Source organism: Sphaeramia orbicularis, chromosome 5, assembly GCF_902148855.1.
Source record: "Sphaeramia orbicularis chromosome 5, fSphaOr1.1, whole genome shotgun sequence".
NCBI lineage: Eukaryota > Metazoa > Chordata > Actinopteri > Kurtiformes > Apogonidae > Sphaeramia > Sphaeramia orbicularis.
The window spans coordinates 29439444-29460263 of NC_043961.1; the positions used below are offsets into that span (position 1 = coordinate 29439444).

The 20820-nt window shown below is 36.8% G+C and overlaps 2 protein-coding genes across 6 annotated transcripts; both read right to left on the reverse strand.

Moving 5' to 3' along the window:
* Nucleotides 1-1430: 1430 nt before the first annotated feature.
* On the reverse strand, nt 1431-8160 carry LOC115419312 (neural Wiskott-Aldrich syndrome protein). Of its 5 annotated transcripts, none has more exons than XM_030134016.1 (9): nt 7992-8160; nt 5905-6051; nt 5560-5646; nt 5274-5358; nt 5120-5198; nt 3589-3667; nt 3343-3496; nt 2049-2242; nt 1431-1959 (listed from the first exon to the last, which is right to left on the reverse strand). In XM_030134016.1, the coding sequence occupies exons 1-9, from the start codon at nt 8088-8090 to the stop codon at nt 1870-1872; spliced, it is 1014 nt and encodes a 337-aa protein (XP_029989876.1). In that variant the 5' UTR covers nt 8091-8160; the 3' UTR covers nt 1431-1869. The 5 variants fall into 5 exon arrangements, with proteins under 5 accessions (XP_029989876.1, XP_029989875.1, XP_029989880.1 ...); XM_030134015.1 differs by having other exon boundaries at nt 2034-2242; nt 7992-8158; XM_030134020.1 differs by having other exon boundaries at nt 2034-2242; nt 5753-6035; nt 7992-8096.
* A 3473-nt stretch (nt 8161-11633) lies between these two features.
* LOC115419310 (MAP kinase-activated protein kinase 3-like) lies at nt 11634-20395 on the reverse strand. Its single transcript, XM_030134012.1, has 10 exons — nt 19659-20395; nt 17701-17840; nt 16240-16304; nt 16072-16151; nt 15850-15976; nt 13704-13779; nt 13473-13597; nt 12271-12356; nt 12104-12184; nt 11634-12006 (listed from the first exon to the last, which is right to left on the reverse strand). The coding sequence occupies exons 1-10, from the start codon at nt 19782-19784 to the stop codon at nt 11782-11784; spliced, it is 1131 nt and encodes a 376-aa protein (XP_029989872.1). The 5' UTR covers nt 19785-20395; the 3' UTR covers nt 11634-11781.
* Nucleotides 20396-20820: the final 425 nt, after the last annotated feature.

The following is a 20820-nucleotide window of genomic DNA, read 5'->3' on the forward strand; positions in this document are numbered from 1 at the left end:
AATAATCATAAAAAAGAGTGCAAGTGCAAGTAAACAGTCATATGTACGTACACTTAAACTCACACATACTCACACAACCACACATGCACACACACAACCCAACAGAATGCTGTCAAAAAAAGATATGTTTTTAGTCTCTTTTTAAAAATTGCTACTGATGTGGCGTGTCTAACTGTATCAGACAGGGGGTTCCATATTTGTGGGGCATATACACTAAAAGCTGCCTCCCCTTTCTTGGATCTGGTGTGAGGGACGAGTAAGTTGCCACTGCCTGTTGACCGAAGTGTTCTTGCTGGGGTGTAAGTAATGAGCATATATGTGATGGACTGAAATACAAATTTCTACAATTTAATGTCATTTAATTAAATTATACATACAATAAAATAAGTGATTGTATACAATTCAGCACAGATGCACAATGGGCCACAATCATGACATTAAATCTGTGTAGATATGTTTCACTCAGGCCTGCAGTCGTCCAGTACTTACAGGCTTTCTGGCTTTCTATTTTTTGCTCCTTTATACTGTTACTCCAAAACAGAAAACTATACTCTTTGTCACCCCCTTGGATGTTTTACTGCTTTTCTAAATATAAGTATGGTAAATACAACTTGGCTTTTTAACTTTAAAAAACTACAACAAATTTCTACAATTTAACCCATAAAGACCCACACAGCCACCAGCAACCAAAATCATCTACTGATGTAAAATGTTTAATAACTGTTGATCTGCTAATCCTATCAATACATGTAAAAAAAATTGGTGTAAAATGCAGTTTGTCATCTTTTCATGGTCATCAGATATGATCCATTTGGACGTTCAGAGGCTCCATAGTGAACATGGAAACACTGTCATCTTCTACAACACTGATTCACCAGTAAAACCCATGGAGTTGGATCAATGACAGCAGTTGGAAACACTTTGTTAATGTTCAGTTAATGATATATTTTACTGAAAAAGTCACTTTTTCTTCAGTTTTCTGTCTTTGTTAAAATAACTCTAAACTTTCAATCTAAGTTTTTATGAACACATATGTGTTCAGTGAATTAAATATAGGAAAACACCTTTTCACTAAATGTTCACTAAAAAATGTAAAAATACAGAGCATAATATTGGAAAAAATTGAAACAAATCACTTAAGGTTAAAAATAGAGACAAATCCATTTACGAACACTGTCATCTTCTACGACATTGATTCACCAGTAAAACCCATGGTGTTGGATCAATGACAGTAGATGGAGACACCTTTTTTTTTAATGTTCAGTTAATGATAGATTTGACTGAAAAAGTCACTTTTTCTGCAGTTTTTTCTGTTTTTGATACAATAACCCTAAACTTTGCTCTGGTGCTTTAATGAGCATCTACATGATCAGTGAATTAAATATAGGAAAATACATGATTTTCACTGAAAAAAATGCAAAATACAGAGGATAATATTGCAATAAATGGTGATAAATCTTATATGAATGGTTAAATCTAGAGAAAAAAAATTTCGGCTGCAAAATTACCACTGGGTCTTTATGGGTTAATGTCAATTAATTACAGTATATGTAATGTAAAATAAGTAGCTGCATAAATATTTTCCTACCTGTACCTTGTACCCTGTATCCTGATGTACCTTTGGTTATACTTTATTTAAGTGAAGAGTTAAGTGTATCAAGTCAAACGTAGCACATAACAAAAGACACCTTCATTAGTTAGTAGTGGGTTAATTTATGGGTGTGTGGGGTCAGTAGGTCAGCCTTGTATCAGAGACAGAGACTTACATCATGTTACAAAGCTTTACTGTATTATTTGATAGTGTTCAACAAAACTAAGTTGAAACATCAGCTCAAGGCTTCTTGAAGTTGCAGGTCATATCCGTCATCCTCACTTGTGCTGATGCTGTTTTCGTTTGATTGCGTCTCTCAGTGCAGATAGAAGGAGGTCACTGTTTTCTAAATCGGATGCTGAATTCATCTAACAAAGAAAAGTATAGTTTATAATCACACAATATATATATTTTCATAATGTTGCATATTTGTGCATCTTACATGTTTGAAACTGACAGTTTTTTTGATTTTTTGTGGAAAAGGAGGAGGAGCCATTGATGCAGGAGGAGGTGTAAATGCAAACTGGCAGAAGTCCAGTGTGTCTCTGCTCTGTGGCATCAGCTGAGAGGACGTGGTCGAATGTGACAAAGCCCCCTGCATCAGAGAAATGGACGCCATCGATGCTCTGGGCAGCGTCTTAGAGGCAGAGCCTGTCAAATAAAGACAAGCATTTAAATTTTTTACTGTTTACTGAGAAAATATCATAAAACTAGTTATGGGCAAAATTTTATCATAAATATTTTTATATCTGTCAATACTGATAATTATCACAATAAACATTAAATGTGATCCCTTGTATTAAATATAAAAGCAGATTTTTGGTGAAAGTTGAAGGAAGAAGATATTTGTGGTTTTAAATCATTTATAAAGGATGAAACAAAATGAAAAGAACTTGACAGACGTAACAATATAATGACAGCATAAAAAACCTGACAAAAATGCTGTATAAGATTTAATGAAATGAAAGCTATATAAAAGATACAAAAAGAAGAACATGCGAAGAACCAACATAAACAACAAACAACAGCACAGAAATAAAATAAAAGTATATTATAATGATAAAAATATTTCTTCAACATTAAAATTAGTTGAAGTAATAAAATAATATAAAACAATATAATCATTTGGACATGTTGTAGTGTGTTTTTGACAATCTAAACAAAACACACAATGAATGTAATTTTTGTAATACAATACTGTGCAAAAGTCTTTGCTTTGTTGTTTTTGCAGGGTTGAAATGAAAAAACATATTCATTTCTCATGCTCTTTTCTTAAGATACAATAATAAAATACAGGACATATGTGTACAGCGTTAAAAGACACACAAAAAACTGAACAAAATGTGTTGTACGGGTTAAAGTGAATATTTAGTGCGACCTCATGACACGAAGCAGCACAAACAATTAGAAACATTTGACATGTGTTAAATGAAGCCTGGTGTAAAACATCAGAAAATTAATGCAATAAATCATATATTGCCTGTAAAAGGGTTAAAGACAGGATAAATGTAAGTAAATACTATCTCTTTGGTTTGTAGAGGCTGTTTTTACCTAAAAAAAACCCCATTGTTTTACTGCAGTACATACTTCCCAAATATCCAGATTGTGTTTTAATACAGACGCTGAGAAATGTAGAACAACAGAATAACACACCTGATGTTGGCCTTCTGGACTTTTACACTGTACATAATTATTGTGTTATCATCCAGCCCTGCTTTAAAGTCCGCTAGAATGTTAAAATGATGTTGTACCTTTACGGTTCAGCTCTCTCTGCACAGCCTTCAGTCCTCCAAACTGGTTAATGATGCTGTTGACAGCTTCAGAAACGTTTTTGTTTTTCAGATCGTCCTCAGTCAGTTTTACCTGCATCAACAGCCTCCTCATAGCGGGGTCTAGATCCTTAAACTTCACATACAGCACAATATGAGACAGATATTCACATAAACATGCTTTACTTTGTGTTTGTTGATGAATGATCTGTTCATGCTTCCACTCACTGAACCTGATGCTGCTACTGTGGGAGATAAGTCTGTGGGGTAGTGTGTCTGTGAGTCTGAGTCATCCAGTGGTTTCATTCTACAAAAAAAAAAAAAAAAAAAAACATTAAAAATTATAATTAAATTATAAAAACAGACATTTAAACATCTGTGGAAAATGAGTCAGTGAATTAATACGTCAATGTCAATGAATAGATACACACTGAATTCAGCACAAGTATAATATTTTATAAACTGTCTTATACTTTTTTTGATGAATTTCTGTAGGAAAAAATATATATAGATAAATTGAGGAGGCTTTAACAATAAAAAAAATAATCAAAGAAATGTACAATGTAGAGTAGGCAAGTCAAAATAAGTCTAAGATGCTCTAATTCTAAAATACTTTACTTTTACTACACTTTTTTTTTTAACCTTACTTTTTACTGTTTTCACTAGACCCTTTACTGGATGTGATACATTATTATTTTTATATTGGTTTTATTTTACTTATTCTACCTCTATTTTTACTTCTATTTATTATTAGATGTACTCTCCTTTACCCTGGGCTTTGAATTTCATTGTACTTTTTATACAAAAACAATAAAAGGAGAACTAATGTAATGTAATGTAATGCAATATAATGTAATTTAATGTAATCTAAAATAATGTAATCTAATCTAATCTAATCTAATCTAATCTAAAATAATGTAATCTAATCTAATCTAATCTAATCTAATCTAATCTAATCTACTACCAAATGGATTCACTTTTCAAACCCTGAAAGTTAAAAAAAAATACATCGGTGCATTCATGGGGTAATGACATTATTTAGATAATCAGAGTCTCTCCAGCTGTTCTCTATCATTTTTGTACTACCTGTAGGTCATTTTAACAGTATTTTTGCCTTTGTGGAGTTTTATTCCATCCAGCCCTGTCTTTGAGCACCTTGTTTTTCCACACATACTGTACCTACATCATCACTTACTGCAGTTTTCTTACTTTTCACCCAGTGCAACCTTCACTATTAATGTTTTTTCAGTCATCTTGTAATTCCGTCTTATCTTATTGTTGTTGTTTTTTTTAAACAATATTTGACTTAACCCTTGTGGATCTCTCAAATTTACACCCCTCTAGGGACCCTTGAGCCAAAAATATACATGCACAAACAAACTGCCATAAAATCATCATATATCAGTAATCTCTTAAACTACTTCAGCTGTGCTACCAAATGTTCAATAATTTTCAGGACTTTAACCCTTTAAATGCTGATTTTAATAAATGATGTCACTGTCATTTATGAAATTACACAAAAAATGTATTTCTTTCAATAAAATGAATAGTGGGAGGGTGGGGCATTGGTGATGCAACACTGATTTCATTGCATTAGTATATTTGTATGTGGTATCAAATGCGGATCAAAAGATTTGTGCAGAAAAAAGCAGAAAATGCTACTAATATGTAATGATTTCATAGCAGGTTTTTTTTAACATGTACCTTTTTGGCTAGATAATACATGGTGTACATCTGTAAAATGTCATCACTCTTTTACCCTGAATCATACGGAGCAGCTGTTTCCCCGTCCTCTTTGTCCTCCTCATTCTCGGCATTTACAGTTAATAAGAGTGAGGCTAAATGGAAATAAAAGGCCAAATGGTTGAAATCAGATATTCCTGCTATGAGTCATGTATTTGTGTGATCCAGACCTTGGTGTTTTTGAACAGATTCCACTGCAAAATGAAATTCTTCTGCCTCCGTCTCATTTGCAAAGTTGAAACCTGCCTGTTGGTTCTGTGCAAACACAACAAATGCATAATAGTAATAATAATAATAATAATAATAATAATAATAATAATAAAAACAGGTCAAAATGTGCAGTCTGGTGAACGTGACACTGTTAAACCAAACTTGTAAAATGTCAAATACTGATTCCAAACACAGAGCTACTTTCACTTTTTAAAGAGTGAATTCAAAATGTCAGAGGTCACTTACGTCTGCAGGGAATGTGTGGAAATATGTGTGAGTTGCAGTGTATTTGAATGGAATGTAAACCTCCTGCTCCCACAGCAGCTCAGCCCGCTGTGTTTGAGGAAAGATAAGACGAGGATGAAAGGAAAGGAAGAAAGGAAGCAGGTTATGTGCAGCTTTTATAGTGGTTATATGAGGAAATGACAGACACACCCACCATGATAAGACTCCTTATTGTTATAAAACGGAAACTGCAAATTAAAGGAAACAGTATACATGCAACTGTGCTCCTGTTGCATTGATGTTCCATGTTACGTCATTGTGCGAAGTCATGGAGTGTGTGGGTGGAGTATCTGCAGTTCCTCTTACCTTAACACAGTACAGACGAAGGAAGTAGGAGTGGACTGAGTGATCTTCAATGACACACACGACACCACAGCCCAAACTGGTCCAGCCCAGACCCCTACCCTGGGTCTCTGTAGCCACTAGTACCTGTGCTACTGTAGATTTGATCAGCTGAAATGAACCCATAGTCAAAAAAATAGACATAAATATGCTCATGTGTGCACACTTAAAAGCAAATAACTCCTTGTAATCATTCATAATAATGCATGTGGCTCCTGTTAATTTAGACAGGCTCCTCTCAAAGTACCTTTTACTGTATGTGAGTAAATGCTGAATATAAATCTGTTGTTTTGTGACTTCCTGGACTGTTTAGGTTCTAGATTAGTTTCACATCACACAAGCAGCTGCTCACAAAGATCATTGACCTCTTTTTAATAGCTTGGAAGTCAGTGTTGCACATAAATTCTTTTGTATCATATGATATGACACAAACATTATGACAGAATTGGAAACTCGGTTAATGTCAGGTGAAGTGTGATGTAACAGCCGAAGACAATGTTTCTCTGTTTAAAAGAGGAAACATTGAAAATAATGTGATTTGCCAAATAAAACGTTAGAAATACTGATATGAAAGTTTAAATCTGATGCTATTACAGCTTTTAACATTCATAATATGCAAGATTTATTTTCTTACACAAAATATAAAATGACTTTAACCCATAAAGACCCAGTGCTACTTTTGTGGCAGTTCCCAAATGGATTTTTCTCTATTTTTAACCTTTCTTAAGTGATTTGTCTCCATTTATTCCAATATTATGCTCTGTATTTTTGCATTTTTAATGAACCTTTAGTGAAAAGGTGTTCCTATATTTAATTCACTGAACATATACATGTTCATAAAAGCTCAGATTGAAAGTTTAGGGTTATTATATCAAAGACAGAAAACTGAAGAAAAAGTGACTTTTTCAGTAAAATATATCATTAACTGAACATTAACAAAGTGTTTCCAACCACTGTCATTGATCCAACTCCATGGGTTTTACTGGTGAATCAATGTTGTAGAAGATGACAGTGTTTCTACGTTCACTACAGAGCCTCTGAACGTCCAAATGGGTCATATCTGATGACCATGAAAAGATGACAAACTGCATTTTACACCAATCATTCACATGTATTGATAGGATTAGAGGATCAACAGTTATTAAACATTTTACATCAGTGGATGATTTTATTCCCCAGTGGATGTTTGGGTCTTTATGGGTTAATATTGAGCATAATAACCAGTTTTTAAATAGGGTTAGGGAACTACAGTCTGAGGTGATAAGAGTGAGGAACTTTACATCTCATATCATAAATCCAGGAAATACAGATGTCAGATATCAACTATAAACAAACAGGCCCCACAGAAAGTCCATTCATCCACCAGGTCTTGATATCTGTTACTGATAAACAGCCTCTGGAAATACAGCACACCAAATGAATGTACAGTAGATTGTAAATTACAAAATATTAGCATTGACAATGACAGTTTAATGGGTGCAAAAAATTACTGGCTATCCTAATTTTATAGATTATTGTCAGTACCTTTTTAGTCACGTTTCAATGATTCCAATCAAACCTACTTTTTCATTTTGGAAAGAGCAACAAGGTAGGAATTGGAGACAAAAACAGAATAAGTTCAATTATATCAGTCACATATATCCAGACTTAAATTTATTATTACACTGACTCTAGTTGTTCAGACTGTATATTTAACCCATAAAGACCCAGAGCTACTTTTGTGGTAGTTCCCAAGTGACATTTTCTCAGTATCTAACCTTTCCTAAGTGATTTATCACCATTTATTATAATATTATCCTCTGTGTTTTGTACTTTTTCAGTGAAAATCATGTCCATTCTACATTCACTATGGAATCTCTGAACGTCCAAACAGGTCAAATCTGATGACCATGAAAAGATGACAAACTGCATTTTACGGCAATTATTTACATGCACTGGTAGAATTTGTGGGTATTAAACATTTTAGATCAGTAGATACTTTTCGCCAGTGGATGTTTGGGTATTTCTAGGTTAAAGACAAACATTAATTTCAAGTGGGTGAAAGAACTGACCTGACACTGTGGTCCGAGCAGACTGAGCAGAACGCCTTTTTCACGGATCGTCAGGAGATCACTCATAACCTGAAGACCAGGAATCAGACCGGACGCCATCACTGGGCACTTACTTTCACCTTCTGCCACCTACAACACTATAACTCACCTTTTACATCTAAATGCATCCATTCAACGTCCCCAGCCTGGTTTTCCTATAAGTGATTTGAATAGTAACACATCGACTGCAGTGGATAAACTATGTAAATGTATCTGGCTGTTTGCACTTGTTTCCTGTTACTATCACAACTGTCAAAACCAAAAATCCACCCACTGATCCATTTGGTGTTGCCACTGTGATCACATTAAAAGCATAAACGTGAATGTGTTTTCACTTAAACATTAATACTCTAATTTAAAATTTACAGAGAAAGGGAACACTGCTCATTTTGCAGCTCAAGATTTATTGTGTAACAGGAGGCAACTAAACAACAGGCAACCAAAAGCATCTACTGACCTAAAATGTTTATTAACTACAGAAACACTGATCCTATCAGTATGTTTAAATAATTCAGGTCAAATGTATTTTCTCAGTTTTTCACTATCTTCAGATATGACCTATTTGGACTTTCAGAATGTTCTATGTTCTAAATTGAACATGGAAATACCGTCATCTTTTGCAATATTGATCCACCAATGAAAACCAGGTAGTCTGAGAAATGACAGTGGTTGTAGATTAATAACGTACTACATGTACTTGGATGAAAGTGATGTTGTTCTACATTGTATTTGTATATATAAGTTATTTACTACAAAAAAAGTTTGCTATAACTGTGTAACAGCACAACAGAGAAGAGAAAAACTAAGGATCAGGCTCTCAGGTTGTGTGACCCTATGCTCTCATTGGCTGGCATTCTGTGATGCTGTGCTCTGATTGGCTGACGTTCTGTGACGCTCCACTCTCATTGGCTGATGTTCTGTGATGCTCCGCTCTCATTGGCTGGCATTCCGTGATGCTGCGCTCTCATTGGCTGACGTTCTGTGACGCTCCACTCTCATTGGCTGACGTTCCGTGATGCTGCGCTCTGATTGGTTGATGTTCTGTGATGCTGCGCTCTCATTGGGTGGCAGTCCGTGACACTGCACTGTCATTGGCTGACGTTCCGTGATGCTGTGCTCTCATTGGCTGACGTTCAATGATGCTGCACTCTCATTGGCTGACATTCTGTGACGCTCTGCTCTGATTGGCTGGCGTTCTGTGATGTTTCACTCTCATTGGCTGATGTTCTGTGATGCTCCGCTCTCATTGGCTGACGTTCCGTGACGCTGTGCTCTGATTGGCTGGCGTTCTGTGACGCTGCGCTCTCATTGGCTAACGTTCCGTGACGCTGCCCTCTTATTGGCTGATGTTCTGTGACACTGTGCTCTCATTGGCTGACATTACGTGACGCTGCGCTCTCATTGGCTGGCATTCTTTGACACTCCGCTCTCATTGGTTGCTCAAAACAAATAAATGAATGAAAAAAAGCCTGTTTTGTTTAAAATCACTGCTTCCTGGTGCTTTTCAAGGCTAAAAACTAAAGAAAGACTGTTCTAGGTAATTTGCAAATGCCCATGTTCCTGTGACTTTAATAAAAGAAGCCTTAAATCATCGTAACTTTCACCGCAATTTTTTGGAAAAGCTTCCGCAAAATCAGGCATTTTAGGCTGCAACAATCAAAAAAAAAAAATCCCACGAAACCCTGCAGGGACTGTTTTATGTTCAGGTAATGACATATTTTTCTGAAAATGTCACTTTTTTGTTCAGTTTTCTATTTTGACACAATAATAATAATGGATTTGAATTCTATAACGCTTTTTTTTATGTTTTATTTTTTATTATTTTTTATTAAAGTTTTCATGAACTATTACAGTGGAAAGGTGAAACACGTATACATTGTTGAGTGTTCAACCTTGCGATGAATCCTCATGTCCTTGATGTCCGGTAGTAGAAGAAATGGTGGTGGCATCCTCTTCCTGCCTTCTATAATTTGTCCATTTTTCCCACTTGTTATCAAATTGTGACTCTTGCAGTCTCAGTTTGTGTGTCAGTCTCTCCATAACATAGATCTCCTCCACAGTGCACGCCCACTGGTCCATGGTTGTGGGTGTTAGTTTGTACCACAATCTTGTGATGGACTTTTTACTTGCAGATAACAATATTCTAATTTGGTACTGATCCTCTTTTTGTACTACCTCACCCGTAAAAAGTCCCAAGTACAGTACCTTACAAGATTTGGGTATTTCATAACCTACTAGTTTTTTTAAGGTCTGCTGTAATGTTGTCCCAGTACAGTTTTATCTTTGGCAAGTCCAAAATATATGCATATGGTCTACATCCATGAGTCTGCATGATCTCCAGCATGGTTGCTGGATTGTTACCACTCCCCTCCTGATTTTAGGAGTAATAAAATATCAGATCCAATTTTTCCATTTCCATTTCCATTTCTCTCCACGTCCTGGAGTTAATGGATGTGCACTGCGTTTCACACATGGTAGACCTTCCTCTTCAGTTATTTCTTCCCCAAGCTCCTTTTCCCATTTCTCTTTGATATAAAGAGAGGAACTATTTCTGCATGACATCAAACCTTTGTATAAAGCTGAGATTGTTCTGCATTTCTTCCCCTTGTATGTTTTCTGAAATATCTCTATTATTTCATTTGTTGTGTAGTGTCTTATTCTATAGTGCTTTTCAAGGCACCCAAAGCACTTTACATTGTTGATCCATTATTCATTCACTCTCACATTCACACTCTGCCATAATAAGGATATAATAACCTTTGAATTTACTCTGAGCTCTTATTAACATCTTCACAGTAAATTAAATACTAGAAAATACCTTTAAAAAATGCATAATACAGAGGATAACGTCACAGTAAATGGTTGTAAATCACTGAAGAAATGTTATATTTTCAGTTAAAAAGGCAAAATACAAAGGATAATCTTATAATAAATGGAGATATATCACTTATTAAAGGTTAAATGCAGGGGAAAATTAATTTGGAAGTCACCACAAAAATAGTTCTAGCTCTTTAAAGGTTAACAGGTGCTGCTTTTACATTCCCATTAGAATGAGAGTCAGTTGTTCTGATCTAATAACCTTTGAATTTACTCTGAGCTTTTACAAACATCTACACAAATCGTAAATTAAACATAGGGAAATAGATGAAAAATGCAAAATGCAGGGGATAACATCATCATAAATGGTCATAAATCACTGAGGAAATGTGAAATGTAAACTCATTTGGAATTTGTCACAAAAATACTTCTACGTCTTTAAGGATTAAACTGGGCTCTGAGAGGAAAAACATTCAACATAGCAGAAATGTGTAGTTCAGCTGATAGATCACGCTGTCCCTTCTGTACCAATAACAATACTCACATTATGAACCACTGGAAACATTTCCTGGAGAGGAATTATTATTTTCTGGATTGTCCAATAAATATCACTTATGACTTCCAGGTTCTGTATTTTGCAAGAATAACCAATTTGTTCCTATGTAATACATCTTTGTATTCAACAGAAGGTCATATTTTAACCAACAGTGATAAGAATAGTCACCAAAAAGGCAAATATCTGTCCATGTAAGTGTTTTGAAGAATAAATGTGACACAACACAGCTGTAAAACAAAAAAGAAAAATGTATTTAACATGTTAGGGTAGTAACATTTAAAACCAATGACATTCATTCAGTTCTTAAGTGCAGTGATACAAATACAGATAAACATATGCAATACAATGTGATATAGTGCTACTCTGGCTGTATATTTTCTACTTCTGTTCAATAATCATTTTCTCATTGTCTTCAGAATATGATCCTTCTGTATGACTATTGCACCCTCCTCCTCCTCCTCCACCTTCTCCTCTTTCGGCTCCTCCAGATGTTGGCCTCTTCCGTCTCTTGTTCAGCAGAGGGTTGTTGGACGTGTCCAGGTCTTTGATCTTCACCTGGTCATAGTCAACCCGCATGGTGGCCAGAGCACTGGTCATTTCCTCCTGTTAAAAAACACACATTTACAGTTTGTGGAAAAGATCTAGCACACTACTGCCACCCTCTGGACACTTTGGGTATTTTTTTTTCCCTCAGTTGTACCTTGACATCATCCCACAGCTCCTTGTCCTCGGTCAGAACTCTGGAGGTGTGCAGAGGAGTTGAAGGGACCACCATGGACTGCTGCATGGTCAGAACAAGGACATCTATCAATGCACATATATGACTTACAGCCACATATTATCAGGGTTTACAAAGGCTTAACTTACACTGATCCATGGATGGTTCATGAACTGCCCGATGGTCATCCTTTCATTTGGGTCTGTCTTCAGTAACTGAATAATGAGCTGTTTGGCTAAAGATGCAAAACACAATTAAACACCCACATAGTTTTACAAACAAGTCAGCAGTGTAATGTGTGGCTAAGTGATGGTTTTGGCATGTTACAGAGAATGGAGTTGTTATTTGCACAAAAAAACTGACTAATGCTTGGGTTAAGTTACAGTTATTACAGCTAGTATGTGATATAAATTGCTTAATACATACAACACTGTTACATCATTGTCTCACTTACAAATGTGTATGTATGTGCAAATACTCATACAATTTTGTGCAACTTCCTCACAGTTTAGAAACTGTGAGGTGATTTCTCATAGACTGAAAGGGAAGCTTGGCTTCCTCTAAAATTACGAAAATTAAATGGTCAAATATGTGCGGTTGTGTTGACATTTCATTGACTCCAAATGTGTTAGAACACGTTCACCTCACAGACGAGTTCGTTCAGAATCAGCTTTATCACAAATCAACAGATTCGATGTTGTTCACTTCTCATACATTCCCATTGCGCTGTTTTCTCATACGATCTATGCTCAGTGCATTTGCCCGTAGACGCTCAGCGTCCATGCACTTCAGTGGGACTGAGTGGAATAGTTTTTTTCACTGCCTTGAAACTGGACGGTAATTGGATAAATGCCAAGATGTTGTCCTGCCCCTGGACGCTCGGCGTCTCTGGGGGTGAATGGAGCTGTGGGCGGAGCTCGGCTGGGCTGGACACTGGGCTTCCACGTGCTGATTGGAGGATCCGTCGAAAGGCTGAATCCCGTTTGATTGACAGCTATTTTGAGATCTACTCCTTCACTTGACAGAGTTCAGTTTAATACTGTCGTGCATTCTGCTTGTGAAATCGGGAGAGAAACCACTACGAAATTACTTGTTCATTTCTTGCACTGAAAATAAAACACACTCATTGTACTTCCTTGTTTCAATTTAACATAATTTCAACGTTTTCTTGTTTACTTGGTACGATAAGGTCACTGACCATTTTCTTAAAAAGGAACGGAGGGACGAATTTATGTTTAAATAACTTGACTTTTTTTTTTATGTAAGCCGACAATGAGTTTCCCCTGTCTGAAAGACAGGCAGCCGCCGCTGCCATGAACTATTTTTCAACTCTTTGTGTCCGCAGTCTAACCTTCCTCAGAAACGTCAGCCCACTCAGGGTTTGGGAACTTGTACTGTCCCAGTCTGATCCTCTGCTTCATGCCTGGAGAGATGGCCTGGCCTGTGTTAGAGTAGAATGGAGGAAACCCACAGAGCCTATAAGACAATGACAGAGGACAGGACATTAACATTACATTACATTAACACACAGTCAATACAGTAGAGTACATATAAAGACTGAAACCAGACACGTGATACTCACAGAATGTACATGATGACGCCCAGAGACCACATGTCACATGATTTGTCATATTTCTCTGGCCCAAGCACCTCTGGAGCTGAACAGATGAACAGACACAGTCAACACCCACAGGATGAACTAGAAGCACTCGGAGAGCGCAGACCTCCGCCAAGGCTGATCAGTGGGCCCCCCCGTGGGCCCCCCCACCCCCGATCACCCCCAAAAGTTAATCATTTCTTCCTTATCCCATTTCCAACAAACCCTGAAAATTTAATCAAAATCTGTCCATAACTTTTTGAGTTATGTTGCACACTAACGGACAGACAAACAAACCCTGGCAAAAACATAACCTCCTTGGCGGAGGTAACTACACAACAATACCACATACAAGAAGCTTCACCAATACACTTATATACAGACACACATGGATAATATGAAAGTAAAACCATATACTACAAAAACTACACACATTAACCTGTTCCTTCCCATCTAATGTGTTAATTTACACCAATTTATCAAATTCATAAACTTAGAAGTGAAGAACCATAAAGCCAGAATTAATCAGTGACACCTCACTGAAAGGTAATAACATCAAGTTTCACAGTTTTTCCTTTTTCTAGTATGTGACTAGAAAACAACCTGAAATACAGCAGGTTAAATTTAGTAGAACCGATAATAATAATAACGGGAATATAATAAACTAGCATGTTGACCCTTGGGGAACCACAGGTCATATTAATATTGATATCTAGGGACTGAAGTTAGTAAATGCGTTGTTCTTAATTTCACTTCCTGTCATGTGTACTGCACTTTGGGTCAACCGAGCAATGTGATTGTAAAGCTATTGTGTTCCAAAATGATTAACATCTCTCAAAATATTGGTCCTATCAACTTGCCAAGATATTTAATGTGGAAACGGGACTATTCCTCAACTGTAGGTACCAAACTGGCCAGTTAAAAACATCTCAATTTCTCAGAACTGTACAAACACACACACACACACACACACACACACACACACACACACACACGCTCTGAGACTTTCCAGTATTATGATATAGATGATGGAATGGACTAGTCATGTGACCTTATGACACTAAACAGGCAGGTAGTCCCATTAGGTTCAGTTACTATCCAGGTGACTCTTCTACTTATCATGTTTTGATGCTCAGGAATACTGTAAAATAAACTTACTGACTCAATTGCAGAGAATCTATGATTTCTAACAAGAAAAGCATCCTATACCTATATTAACAAAAGTTTTATTGTAGAGAACTTAATGTATTTAATACAAAATGGTGACTAGATTTTACATCTGCTGTTTTCAGGTTTTGGCACTGCACTTATTCATTTTTCTTTTAACTTTTTAGCTTTACTCCCTCCATTTTAACACAAATAACAGCACTCTAGTTTTATTTTATAATTTATTGATGTTTCTGTTCTCCACTTTGCTGTTTCTCTTCTCTTTCATTTACTTTTTTTGTTTGTGTTTACATCCCCTGCTTTTCTAATATCATTTCTCTTCTTGCTGCAGTTTATTTTTAATTTATACCTTGAACTTTGTCTTCTTATTGTTGTCTTTTTGTGTCTCAAAGAACTTTGTAAAATGTTGTTTTTTAAGTTTTATATAAAACAATTATTATTAATTTAATGCATTCAATTGTTTTTTAATATTATTTGAAATTAGAGTAGTTTAATAATCTTTAATTTATGGCATATGTGTTGGGAATCTGGAGTGCGGGGTGTATGTACGAGTTGTGTATGTATGTGTATGTGCACGTGCATGTGTATGTGAATGTGTGTGTAGGTGTGTATGTGCATGTTTATGTGCATGTGTACGTGCCTGCATGCATGCATGTGTATGTGTCTTAATTCTTATCTTTACATGCTAAAATGTTAGCCTAGTTGGCTATTTATACAATTTTCTTTTATCTCTCCCTGCAGCACTTTGCAACCATGTATTTTAAAAAGAACTATACTTTACTTTATAATAATATGAAGTGAGGTTCTTCAGAAAACACCTTCACAAGGCTAATTCACTTAACTTTTACTTGAGTAAAGAGGCCAAATCAATATTTTATCAGTCTTTCTTTTTTTGCCCTCTGACCACTAACATGATGAAATTCAGTGCATACCTTTGTTACCTGGGAGAACTGTAAACACTTACCAACATAGTATGGAGTATAACAGGGAGTTTGGAGGGAGTTCTGCAGCGTCGTCTCCTTTGCAAAGCCAAAGTCAGTGAGTTTTAGTGTAGCGTTACTCTCCTTGGTGGTGTACAGCAGGTTTTCAGGCTGTGTAGACAATTACAAAGCATAATTTACATATATGCATATAGTTTGGTGTGTTTAAGTATCATTTGTTGAATTTTTTTTTGAAGCAGCTGTACCTTTACATCTCTATGTGCAATGTTCATGAGATGGAGGTACTTGATAGCTGTGCCGATGTCATGCATGATCTCTGACGCCTCTGATTGGATGGATGGATATAACACAGATATAATGACACAGGATACTGGTATATTTGATGAAATTAATAAATGTGAACTGTAACACACCTCGCTCTGTGAAGGCCTGGTCCCCTCTGGCCTGAATGCGGCTGAACAACTCGCCTCCCTCCATACTGAGAGGAAATTAACAAAGAGATCAAAACTGGGCCATGAGGGAACCACAGTTATCCACCGCAATTATAGTTTGACAACAAAGCGTGTCATTGTCCCTCGATATTTACTGAGTTCAGTCTTCTGACCACAGACAGAGTGGGAGGATCCAAACAGGGCATTATAGGGAAAAGCAACTCAACAACTGCATTTACACCAGTATTAATTTACTACTTTAAATGTATTTATTGACAGAACTGGTATTAAGTCAATGTGCAGTTTATATTTTAGTTGTGAATCAGAAAAATCCCTGTGCGGTTATGGCAAATGCCCCATCTTCTGTTTGTTTAAATTAGAGTTAAATCAAAGTGTTTATAGCATGAATAAAATTTGTAGTACACACTTTGCACAACACTCTCAAACAGTTGCATTAAAAGCACAAGCTGCATGTAAAATAAATAAAAACTGCTCATTTTGATTCTCCATTTATCCAGTTTATAAACAGAGGCTTATATTCTCTCTTCTAGCTGTAAATCAAATTGCAGGAGTGCATAGTTAATGTTAAACATTTTTTGCAGTTTCATGCAAAATCGAAACCAAATGTGAGAAGAAAACTGGATTCCAGTGTTCATGCTGAATGTGTTTGAGATGCATTCTTCTGCCAGGTGTGAGCTTGGATTCATCTCAGATGCAGTAACATGAAGACTTGACACTTCTAGGTACAAGACTTGTTCAGTTGTTTGTATCTGTGTCAATCTCAGACACTGTTACTGTTATTTATGTTTGAGAAAGTGTGTCTCATGTACACATTGCTTTAGGATTAACATCTTAACCCTGAAGGACCCACTGTTACTTTTGTGGCAGTTCCCAAATGAATTTTTCTCTATATTTAACTTTCCTTAAGTGACTTGTTACCATTTATTGTATTACTAACTTCTGTATTTTGTGTTTTTTTCAGTGACAATCAGATATTTTCCTACATTTAATCTCTTAATCATGTAGATGTTCATAAAAGCTAAGAGTAAAGTTGAGGGTTATTATATCAAAAACATAGAAAACTGAACAAAAAGTGACTTTTTCAGTAAAATCTATCATTAACTGAACATAAAACAAGTGTCCCCATCCACTGTCATTGATCTAACTCCATAGGTTTTACTGGTGAAACAAGGTTGTAGAAGATGACGGTGTTTCCACGGCAACTACGTAACCTCTGAACGTCCAAATGGGTCATATCTGATGACCATGAAAAGATGACAAACTGTATTTTACACCAATTATTTAGATGTATTGATAGGATTAGTGGATCAACAGGTATTAAACAGTTCAGATCAGTAGATGGCTTTGGTCACTGGTGGATGTTTGGGTCTTTATGGGTTAAAATAATCAGACACACCATCAAGGAGCAGTGGTGAATCTTACCACTCCATTATGATGAGGAGACATTTCTTGCCCTGGTGCATGTTCTCATACAGGTTTAGTATCCGTACGATGTGGGGGCCTCCAGACACTCTGCAGTGCAGCTCAATCTCCCGTCGGGCTTTAGGAGTGTCATACAGAATCTGAAAGTGCAATTAAAATAAGAACAAAATGTGTTAAAGGGTTTTCATTCAGGATTAGTGCTTTATATGCCACAATGTCTAATACAGTGTTTTTCAACCTTGGGGTCGGGACCCCACGTGGGATCACCTGGAATTTAAATGGCGTCGCCTGAAATTTCAAGTAATTGATAAAATTTTTTAAAAAACTTACTTATAAAGAATATGTGGTGAGCTGAGAGAGACAATCCCAATCCATAAAAGACATGACAAACTGTGAAGCTGAAACCGAAGCACTGTGGTACTGTTTATCTTTCACATGTTCAATGTGGTCAGTTTCAGATGCTGCAGCTCTTTCATAATTCACAGTTTGAGTTATTGTTTGTTCATTATTAATTGTCAGCCTTGTAAATACAAACTGGACTGACTGTACATATCCTGACCAAGGAAAATAAAATTCTCACTTTGTGCAGTAATCTACACCTGGCTTTTCTGCCTCTGTCCATAATAATATACATTATATAGACTAAATGTTATCTAAAATTAACGTTTATTTACAACATAGTATAGCAAATTATTACATGATCAAAAATAAATGAATTTTAGCAACAAAAAAAAAAAAAAAGTCTCCATTTTGGGGGTCACCAGAAATTTGTGATATTAAAATGGAGTCACAAGCCAAAAAAGGTCAGGAACCACTGGTCTAAAAGAAAGAAAGACCATTGCTGTAAAAACTTTTGTTTGATTATAAAACAAATCCAATCAATCCAATACAATACAAATCTTGAGAAATCTGTAATCAATAAAGAAACAACACTAAATTAATGTAACTATGTCCTTTTTTTCTGTCTGTGGGCTCCTCCCCCTCAAATAAAGAAATAACATACCAGTCATTCTTTTTACAGGCACAGATCAAGCTGCAGTTTCTATAGAACATGATTAATGGTGAATACTTGAAGTCTACATGTAAAAACCTGTTTCATCTTTGCAGACACAGTAGCAGGGCTGTTTTCTAGGACACAAGTGCATGTGATTAGATTCTATTCTCCAACCCAAATCCTATCAGACATGAAAATTGATTTGCAGTAGTGGAGGGGGAAGTCTACAAAGGTGTTTTTTCCTTCAGACTCCACACACACTTCAGAGCATTACCAATCACAGAAACAAAGATTTCTTAATAGAAAACGTTGCTGCACAGATATGGTCCATACACATTTCCTCATACCTTTATGACTGTGATTTACCCTCAGAGATTTCCCAAAGACAACATGTGGAAGCACTCAGGGGCTTTCTCTTCCTGTTTTTATTTTCTTATGGCTCTGTTGTAACGCTACAGTCACCGTTCATTGATTTACCAGCTCTGACGTACAGGCCACTCATGTTTCCCAAGACACCTTTCAAAACCACTGCTGTAGTTCCTGTGCAGTATTTCCAGTTTAACATAGAAATGGAATATCTGAGCAACAAAAGGAGTTATACTTTCATCATATGATTGTGTAAAGTATTAACAGGGTAGATCTTTGTCCACGCAACAACTGTTGTAACACTGTGGAAACTATGTCAGAGCCTGCCAGACAGCACATCACTGTCTGTCAGAGGCATTCACTGTCTGGGTAGATAAGTATGTAAATCTGGCTATACATTACTGAGCACTGGAAGTTATGTAACTGAAATAATGAAAGCCGCTGGAAGGTCAGGAAAACTTCACACACTGAATACAATTTGCAACAATTCCTCTCATTCCGCACATGTATTCAGCAGTGCACACAGACTAGGAATAACCCGTGGATGTTTTCTGTCAGGGAGTCACCAGCCGGGGCAGTGAAGGGGACGTAAACGCACCTTGAGGGCGCATTTCTCTCCCGTCCTCTTGCAGTAACATTCCAGCACTTTGCCATTAATCCCCAGACCAAGAACCTGGGCTGTAATTTTATAGTCATCTGTCACTGCATGTCTCCTGAACTCCATTTCAGAGGAAGCAGTTGGCTGTTGGTGGGTGACACCGTGGACGCAGCTGCTGGAGTGACCGTGGCGCGTCGTCCTGTGGCGCGCGTTAATTGGATTTCCCGACTGTTCCTCCTGGTCCTGATGGGTTTTTCAAGACTGATGCCACCAGGTTTCATCTACATCTAAAATGTCCAGCACCATCTGAGCCCATATGTCCACGGGGCTTATCCTTATTCCCGACAGAACATCACGACCCACTTTGGACACTTAAAATGGGGTGTATACAGATGACCAGAAAAGGGCGGAGGACTGAAGACGCACTGTTAGGATCACACACACAACTTCTGTCCCTTCTAATCCTTGAATGTGCGCGCAGATAGAATCACACACAACACATAAAACATGTTCAAATGAGGCTCCCCCTGCCTGGTCCTCCTCCTCATCATCATCTTCTTCCAGGATCCACCACCAGCCTCCAACTCCCTTTACGTCAGCGCCGAGCAGCTCAAATTCATTCACCATTCACTGTTTTCTTAAAGGAACAGTGACGCGTAAAATAACACGGATGGCTAAAAGTGGAGAGAGAGCAAAAGATCACAATCCACGAACAGAAATGAATGCAATGCACATATATGATCCAGGCTGAGGAGGACAGGAATGTAAACTTTAACCAGTAGAAGTAGACTGGATCTGACTCTCCTATAAATAACAGTGACGCAGGAGTGTTTCTGTGGGAAAGAGCAGTAATATGTGTTTCACCACAATGCATCCGGCTAAAAGCTCTGACCATATTATGGAAAGCATGGGCTGAGAATCATTCACATTGGAAACAAGATGACAGAAGATCTCAATCTAAGAAGATGGTTCTGGCACAACTTCACTTTGTTAACACTCTAGCAGCAAAACTATTGGTTGAATTCATATCAAATTGGGTTTATATATTACCAGTGACCCAGAATATATATCATTACATTTTGGGAAACGTAGGTCAAAGTTTAAATTTCTTATGAATTTTTTAAATCTTTTTTTTTTTCCCATTGACTTACAATGGGCAAAA